General features: G+C 40.5%; 1 protein-coding gene and 1 long non-coding RNA gene across 2 annotated transcripts in view; one reads left to right on the top strand and one right to left on the bottom strand.

Annotated features, from left to right (window-relative positions):
• Nucleotides 1-1,336: 1,336 nt before the first annotated feature.
• LOC119141017 overlaps nt 1,337-8,808 on the bottom strand; it is a 20,978-nt gene continuing 13,506 nt past the window's right edge. Inside the window, exon 3 of the long non-coding RNA XR_005101799.1 lies at nt 1,337-2,084. This is a non-coding gene — a long non-coding RNA (uncharacterized LOC119141017). The remainder of the gene's footprint in view (nt 2,085-8,808) is intronic.
• The window catches only part of LOC119141016 (complexin-4-like), a 12,222-nt gene continuing 7,230 nt past the window's right edge, over nt 3,817-8,808 (top strand). Inside the window, exons 1-2 of the mRNA XM_037372677.1 lie at nt 3,817-4,379; nt 7,423-7,510. Of these exons, the coding sequence (XP_037228574.1) occupies nt 4,213-4,379; nt 7,423-7,510 (255 nt within the window). The 5' untranslated portion in view covers nt 3,817-4,212. The remainder of the gene's footprint in view (nt 4,380-7,422; nt 7,511-8,808) is intronic.

Genomic DNA, 8,808 nt, shown 5'->3' with positions numbered 1-8,808 from the left:
AAGCCCTAAAATACTTGCTTCTGTCTTTCTGTGCAAGTGATCTAATGTTCTGACTTAGATAAAAGGTGACATCCTCTTCTAGAGGGGTGAAGCAGTGCGGGAGAGTCTTGGTCCTCTCAAAGAACACTTAAGATACTTCTGAATCAATGTGGTTGGAGTTGTCTGCTGTGACTTGTGTTTTGGGAACACAGTCTGTAGAGAAGGCTGGGAGCTGGATGCTTGCCTGCCTGTAACATTTTTGTGCTGGCCTCCCTATGAGGCTTTTAGGTTTTGCTCTTTGTGATTTGCCTGTTACGAGAGTCTGAATTCTATTCTGGTGTTGGAGATGCCTGCATTCTTCAGGTATGGAATGCAGACTCTTTTCATAGTACCCATGTCCATCAGATAAAACAGAAACTGAGCCTTTAATTTTTATTTCACTTAAGCTAGAGGGAAAGGAGGCTGATTTAAAGCAAAGGAAGCAACAACATGAGTATTTGTTCAGCAGCTGTCTGTATGTTGTCATTAAGCCTGTGATCAGCAAAAAGCAGCAAGTGGTTACTGACTTCCAGGCAACAGGTAAAGCACCTGCCAGGAATGGGAATTATTCTGGAGGTACTGGTCCCTGTTGATACCCAAGGTTTAAAACTTGATGCTTTAGGTAATCTGTAAGCAATTAGTTCCTTATCAGTGTTTATTCATTATTTCTGTACACAGATCTGTGTTAAATATCTAAACCCACAACGAAATGAGCAATTCACTAGCAAGCTATGTGATGTCTTCAGAAGTTCAGTCACTAGGCTTTTTTTTTGTGTGTTTCTCATCAGTTTCCAGTGCCAACAGGGCCAGTAACTTTTCAAGCGCTTTTTGCTGTCTTGAATTTCAAATCTAACATTGAAAAGCCTTTTGCTGTTAGGAACGTTCATAAGACCTCTCAAGACCTGGTAGGCAAGATCTCTCAGGTTCTCAGCAATCCCTTCTCAAGCCAGTTTTCAGCTTTCTTGCCTTCCCAGTCAATTCTGTGAAAGCATCTCTTCTAGGCAGAAGGTGGTGTTAACACTTCTGTAGGGATCAAAGTCTCTACAGCCAAGACTTGTGCCCAAAGTTATCAAAGCTTCTCTTCAGTAAAGACAAACAGCACAAAGTTTACAGATACACTCCCTGTACTCTTAGAGAAGACTGAAACATAATACTGGAAAAATCAGTGCTGCATGTTGTATTTGTGAAGTGCCCAGTGGTGCTCCCTGTTCTGGTCAGGAGAATTTTACATAAAGATGAGCCAGCTGCTGCAAGTGGACTCGAGGCATTTGGCACTGAGTAGTGATGTCGCAGGACAACATTCTAGCATTTCATCAAGTAGCTGTCAAAACACATTTATTTAGAGGAAATACTAACCATCAAAAGTTAGATTTATCTGCTCTTAAACTTGTGTCATAGCATGCTTTTCTGTGATGTGTCCTGTACTGTTACTGAACTCATCTGTGCTTTAGGATCAGCATGTAAACGGTGGCAATATGTTAGTTTAACCTGTTCAATGGCTTTTGCAAGCTGCTGAAAACCTCTTTGTGATCTGTACATGGTTCATGCAGTGTTTCTTGGCCCCTTTTGTGCCACATACTTGTGTTAAGATCGAGAAGATAATCTTCCAGCTGCTGCTGTCTGTGTTGCCAGTTTCTGTTGTTAGCTTTGTGCTGTAAACAGTAGGTGCAAAGGTGAGCAAGACCAAAACTTTTATGCAGCGTTGTGATGCCCTCTTTCTCTAGCCACCATCTGTTTCTAGAGATGCCTGAACTGACCAAGTGCCTTCTTCCCCTCACTTTGGATCTTCTGTCTCCCACTCTTGAGATCCACTGTGCTCTGAGCAGTGTGGGGCAAGTCACTTACATAAGTCAGGCTGTAGTTTAGGAGCTAAGGACCTTTTTCAGGGGCTTGCTCTCACAGCAGTATTTAAAACACCAATAATTTTCTAGAATTTAACCCTTTGTTTCATTTCTTCCTTTTAAAGTTGGCTGTGTAACAGAGGTGCTCTTCTGGCCTTGTTCTAGGTCGTGGGGTTGCCACTACTGCTCAGCTGTCAGTGCTTCATCCAAAGACTGACCCTCCTCCTGAAAGAGATGTTAGGTTAGGCCTGTTTACAGGACTCTCAAATACCAGCAAAGTGAGCAAGGTTTTGGTTTTAGCAGAAGGCAAAAAGGGTTGCAGGTCAGAACCATCCCTGCTTGTCCATATTGTCTTCGGGTTGGGAAATAACAGAGAAGTACCAGTGGGCAGGGTCCGGACAGCACTTACCAGGTGATAGAGTTACACAAGGATAAGGGAAGTAGTAATGGCGATGCCACGCTCTGCTGGAGCTGGCATGCCTGCACAGCTACAGCTGTCCTGCAGTGGGCCCACAGCACTAGCTAGCTAGATGTGAGCTCTTGAACAAACACAGCCTTCAAAATGCAGCAGGACTGCCTGTGGGATGCCTCAGCGAGGCAGCGAACTGAACCAGGGAAGTCTTTGGGTGTAACAGGGTAACTTTGCCAGGTCCATTCTGAAGTAACTCTGAAGCAGGAGCAGTGATACCTTGTGTATAAACTTAATGCTGGGGTTGTGGGGTTTACATTTTCCAGATCACAAACTTCACTTGATTTTATGCATTCAACTGCAGACTTAATACATGCTCAAGTTTAGCATTCTCTGCTTAAATTGGGATTAGCTGTCTAATGCCTGCGTTCTCAGTTTTGTTAGCCAGTTGGACAAGCGCAGTACAGTTTCGGTAATCAAGGTCAGAGATGGTCAAAGGTAAGAAGCTGATTCTTCCCACAAATTCTTGCAATTTATGCCTAGTTCTGAAAGTGCACAGTGATGGTAAAAATAAAGTTTTATTTAAGGAAAATGCTTTCTAGGTATCTGTAGTGTATCAAAGTAGTTTTGTTGTGATTTGGAATTTGTGCTGCTGAGTGATACTCTGTTTCAAAAATAGTTCCTGTATAATCACTAATAATCCAGGATTACAGAACGTCCTGGTTTTTTGTTTTTTGTTGTTTCTTTTTTAATAGTAACAGGTCTGCTTTAATTAGAAAGGCTCTAATACAGATTAAGGCATTAGGCAAAGGGGAATCCTCCCATCTCTCAGTGAAATTATGAGTGCTGGGAGAAGCATTTAGATAATCAAAATTACAGAATGTTTCATTAAGGCATGCGCAGCCAGTCATAGTAGGATAAATGCTCACAACCCAAATTCACGAACTTTTAAGATGTAGCAGATTTTCTTTCCCAAAATAGTCTATGATCTAGGTGGCAGATCCCGCAAATCTTCAACTGAATAGACCCAGTGAGGTTATGATGTGAATAAAAGTTCGAAGGATAAGGACCTACACAAGCAACCCAAACACAACAGATACCAAGGCTGCATTATAGCATACAAAATCAGTCAGATTCATTTCTCTACTAACAAGATTAAAAGCACTAGGTGTTCTCTGCAGCACCAAAGGGTGATCTAGATGGAGAGAGCCTGGGGAAGAGTTTAAACAAACCCTAAGGAATGCAAAATAGCAAGATGTGATTTGCTTTTTTCGTGATTACTTTCTTGAAAAAAATAGTAATGCTAGCAGTAATGACCCATTCATCTGTGAGACAAACCAACCACATGAAAAGTGGATGAAGAAAAATCATTCAATGTACTTCTGTCCAATGCGATAAAATGTTAATGGATAAAAAGGATTGGGTTTTTTGCTTAATTAAGAATTCCAGTTTTCAAATCTCATTTAATTGTGTAAATCTAAAAGGGTTTTCTGCTCAGTAGCCTCAATTTACAATTTTATTGTGGCCATTTAGTCAACCAGGTTTTAATTCAGGTCTATTGTGTTCCAGGGAATGTTTTCATCTCTGTGGAAGTGAGAGTTTCAAGACTGAAGAAGTCAAAATGCCTTCACATACTATAATTGATTTTTTTGTGTATGTCTACAATTAGCTTAAGGTATTAATATAAAAAGTAGGTAGGTGCATCTAATGATTTTTTTGGAGTAATCTGAACCATCTGCCTCTAGATATTAAGGAGTCACTCTTTAATCCAGATTATGGCTGACAAACTGATTTTGGCATTCACATTTCACTAGCATTGTGCCCTTGAAGAGCTGATGTAGCTGTAGAAACTCTCTTGCTTACAATTGTTGGTTTTGAAAACATTTTTGGTTTGGTTTGACTTCCTTGTAGTTGTTTGCTTATAGCTCCTTTTTTCTTAAGAAGATGGCCTTTTTAATGAAAAGTATGTTGAGCAACCAGGTAAAGAATTTGGGACTTGGAGGTGGAGGGGAAGAAAGCAAAGAGAAAGCACTCCTTCTGATCCAGCAGCAGCCGCAGGAAATGACCAGAGAGGAGTATGAGGAATATCAAAAGCAAATGGTTGAGGAGAAGTGAGTACCTGTTCCCTTAGTTATCAGTATGGGGCTGATTCTTGGTAACTTGTGCAGATAAAACATCCCAAGAAAAAGCCAAACATCCAGCTCTCCCCTTTTTTCTAAAGCAGATCAATCTTTGCTAGAGAGGCCTTCCAAAATAAAAAGTTCACCAACTGGAAATGATAAAATATTATCCTCCCCCTCCAACCCATCCTACAACTCTCTCTTACACTTTCCTGCGATCTCCACACCTTGACATGCTGAACTCATTCCTAGTTGATGTTACTTTATCTGTCAGTTTTTTCCATGGGTATAAAGCTGTTTGTAATGCAGGGGTTAATTCTAAATGTATTATGATTGTTCTCCTAGAACTCCATCTGGAGTACACTTTCAATACATAATCTTTTCTTTGTGCAAGTTTATTACGCAAAAATGAAAAAGGTAATGGAGTGCCTATGTAAATTGGATGTTTTTCATCTAGAGAAAAGTTTAAGGATGGTTATATTTTGTAGTTGCATTTTCATTACTTTTCTAAATCTATTAAATAAAGCAGAACCTTTCAGCTGCTAAATCAGCACTTTTATTTTTTCTGTAATTTTGATCTTTACACTTGCTGTGTTTAAAATATCAAAACAGAACAAAATAAAAGGACTTAACATGTAGGAGTTCAAATCATGCATAATTATAAATAAACGATTGACTTCTAAATCTCAAATGCATCTGTTCCTCTAATGGTCAATTACATAATGGTTGTGTAAATCCTTCTGTAAGATGATTATAGTGAAAGGTTAATCACTGACGGAATTTGAGGTATCCAGGTCTGTATTTAGCAGCAGCCATTTATCATAAAACCTTGAACAGGTATCATTTCATTTGGAATAAATACAGAATGTTTTGCTCTGCAGTTTGTCAAGGGATATTTAAAAGATAAATAACCACCTGCCAGCAGGAGGATGCTTTATTGAGACTGAGAAGCAAAACGGGATTCCTGAGAATAGGGAAAATGCTTGGAAAAATAATTATTTTTACAATGTTTTCCAGTGTGGCATGAGTTCATTACATGCTGAACTGTACCGAGAAATGGGTGCAGGAATGCTCAGGAAAGTACCGTTTGGAACAATAATAGGAGTATCTGATGTACTTTCAGAGAGCAAAAATTAGCTCAGGACAGTGCACACTGGTGCATTGCTGTAAATGTGTGTCAGAAACCTCTGTCATGGACAGAATGTCTGTTTTCAGGGCACTGGATTTTACCCAGTTTTCAGCTGTACAAGAGTGGAGATCAGAGAAGTGCCTCAGTGGAGTCACACTCGGGCAGGGTTTGGCCTTTGCACGACCATTCAGGCCTTGGGTTCTCCTCAGGTTTGGGTGTGGGGTTTTTGGTGATAAAACACACAAAAATGCACAGATCACTGTTTCTCAGGAAAATGTGTAATACGCAGGAACAAACAAGTGACCTGCACTGGCAGTCTCCAGCACGCTTGCATAGAATTTGCTTCCAGCACTGCAAGAGTTTAAGCAAGAGGGGACCACCAGTTTGTGCTGTATATCACAGGCTCTTGACTGTCACGTAACTACTCCCACATCTGTTCCCTGTTCCCACAAAGCTTCATGTTCCAGGGAATAATTAGATCCTCCAGAACAAAAAGGTGTTAAGATTAGGCCAGACACTAAGGCCGAGGCAATGGTGGGAGATGGGCTGAGTGAGTTTTGCCATGTCTTCCCATGATGCCAGGACAACTGAAAAGCTCAAATTCACCTGAGCAGAAATCCCTCCTGACCTGCCCCACAGGACACCTAAAGGGATGTGTAGTCATGCTGTGCATGCTGCCCTGTGGAAGCATATCCCAGTACTGACTATGGCTGCTAATTGCTTGACTGGAGGAGTCAGCAACAGAAGAGGAAGGTGGAGAAAGAGAGGGGAAATATTCCAGAAAGGCTAAAAAAATCTCTTTCCAAGCTTCCCATCAATGGCTGGCTGAAAGAAGTTTAAGATGGCTTCCAGTTAATGTGAATATGAGAGAGAGAAACCCAGAAACTCATTTGTGATTTGTGGAAGCAAAGAAAAAATAACATTTCACCTTGCATGTAGCTTTTATGTGACAAAATACAGAAGAAAATCAATGTTGCTGTAGAATTTCCATGACAATGCTTCTGGGGAAAAAAACTGAAGGGGGGGGGGGGGTGCAGGGGGTGGGGAAGGTGAATGTTACCACATGTTACCAAAAATCTTTGAGGAGACACATTTTGCAAATAAATATATAAGTAATCTAACCAAAAAGTGTGCTGAAGAGTTCTTAAATCTAATGAAAGCTTTTTATAAAATCACAAACAAAAGAAGTACTTTTCCATGCAGGGAAGCTGTGGAATTCATTGCCATAGGATTTTCTGAAGGAAAAGACCAGGAAAATTCATAGGTGACAGAGGCCATCCAGGGCTGTGAAGGACAGTGCTGTAGAGCCAATTTCCAGCTCTAGTACCCTACACTACTGATTTTTGGAAGGTGGGCAGTTTTGATACAGGGTGCTTATGCTCTTGATTTCTTCTGTAAGTGTCCACAATTGTCTACTGTTGGCGATTGGACTCTAGGTAGGTAAATTTTTGGTATGACCCAGGAAGACCGTTCTGCCATTGTGTGTGTTTTGCCTATAGAATGTCACATTCATAGAACAGGAGCATTGGCAGGCAGCCCCATCACTATATGTGCTCTGATGGAATAAGCAAAGCATGAAGTGTAACTTTGTTCTGCTTATTAGAATTGTTCATTGTTATAATGAGCAACCACAGCTAGTACAGGCACAAAGTCCAGACAGGTAGAATTGGCTTATCCTTAGTTCTTCACAGGACTCAAGGGAACTGTTCTGAGAACAGCTTAGGGTACAGGAAGCCTGGCTCCTTAGCATCACTTCATTGATACTGTTCCTTTTTGTGCCTTTGGACAAGTTACAGCACTCTGGGAACAATACCTGCATGTAGCCTTTTGCAGCCAAGCAACTGGTTCCATGTAAAAGGCTGTATTTTATTAGCATCTTGAAGAAATGTTTTTTCTGATTTCCAGGATGGAAAGAGATGCAGCATTTGCACACAAAAAAGCAGAGCGAGCCTGTCTGAGGGTTCATCTGAGAGAAAAGTACAGACTCCCTAAGGTAAGCCTGTAGTTCACCATGTCATCTGGTGCAGTGGCCAATTTTAAGACAAACTGACTTCCAGTGCAGAGTTCTGAAAATGGCAAATCACCTTCATTAGTGGGAGCTCCACTGCAGCTCAGTACAGAAATGGAGGAGGCAGGAGCTATGGTTTCCTGTAGTGACTGCTTCTTTTAGACCCTTTTTTCTCTGCTCAGTAACGAATCTAGTGGAAAGATTCTTATAATCCCTCTCTATACTGTCAGATCTGAAACAGATACTAGGCAAGTTCTCTGATCAGGTTTCACAGTTAGTATACGTTCTTAACTTAGCAACATGCAACAGTTTAAAAAAAGCTATAAGCAATACACGAAGTCCCTGAAAACTCCTCTACAAGCTGTATGCTTGGTTTTGCTAAACTTCTGAAGGCTCATTTACTATCTTCTTCCAAGAAGCACAAGCAAACTGTCCATTTTTTTTTCTTTAGTGCCCTGACACTAGCTGTCAAATGTTCCCAGGAAAACCAAAATATAACAGAAACTTCAAGCAACAGAGAAATATGGAGGTTGTTTAAAAGCAGGCAGCAGCTGCAATAGTTTGGATCATGACAGAAAGCATAGTTAGCATTTAGGTTGATATGTTTTCCTGACATAAAACACATGGATACAAACAAGGATAGCTCTCTTCTGTATTTAAACGTGTTTTCCTGGTTTAAAGGAAGACTTGCTCCTCTGTTTATTTTCTGATCACCTTCCAGTTTTTCAGGGATTTAACTGTAGAACTCAAAGGTTTATCAAAGTACAGGATTCAGCACTAAGCTTGTATAAACATCCACAGATCTTGCCTTCTTAAAAAATTTTAAATAAATAAACTTCAAAAAAAAGATTAGAAACGTGAATATTCTGGAGACAATTTCCTGTCACAAGAAGGTGATGGTTCTGTAATGAAGAAAGCTGGTATCTCTTGTAGGACTGTGGGCTGAAATTGAGGTGAGCTAAGGGAGTGAAAGCCAGAAGGATTCTGCAAAAGAATCAAGGAAGATAAGCCCACAGCAGAAACGTTAAGTGAATACTTGGCACTCATTTTAACTGCAGGGTCACTATGAATGTCCCTAGATAGGTTTCCCTATGACAGTCTCTTTTATGGGGTGAATCAGAGGAATTTCTCACTCAGTGTTATCAGAGAGGTTATTGAACAGTGAAGGGCAAGAATACCAAGATTCTAAAAGATTTCAATTACGAATTGCCAAACTTACCAAGGCATGTCTCTGTTGTTTAACCTCAAAGTGGGAAATGTGAATCATTTCAAAAAAGGCTCCA

This window comes from Falco rusticolus, chromosome Z (genome assembly GCF_015220075.1).
Source record: "Falco rusticolus isolate bFalRus1 chromosome Z, bFalRus1.pri, whole genome shotgun sequence".
Classification (NCBI taxonomy): domain Eukaryota; kingdom Metazoa; phylum Chordata; class Aves; order Falconiformes; family Falconidae; genus Falco; species Falco rusticolus.
The sequence above is the reverse complement of the archived record's forward strand: the minus strand, read 5'-3'. Positions and strand labels throughout refer to the sequence as shown.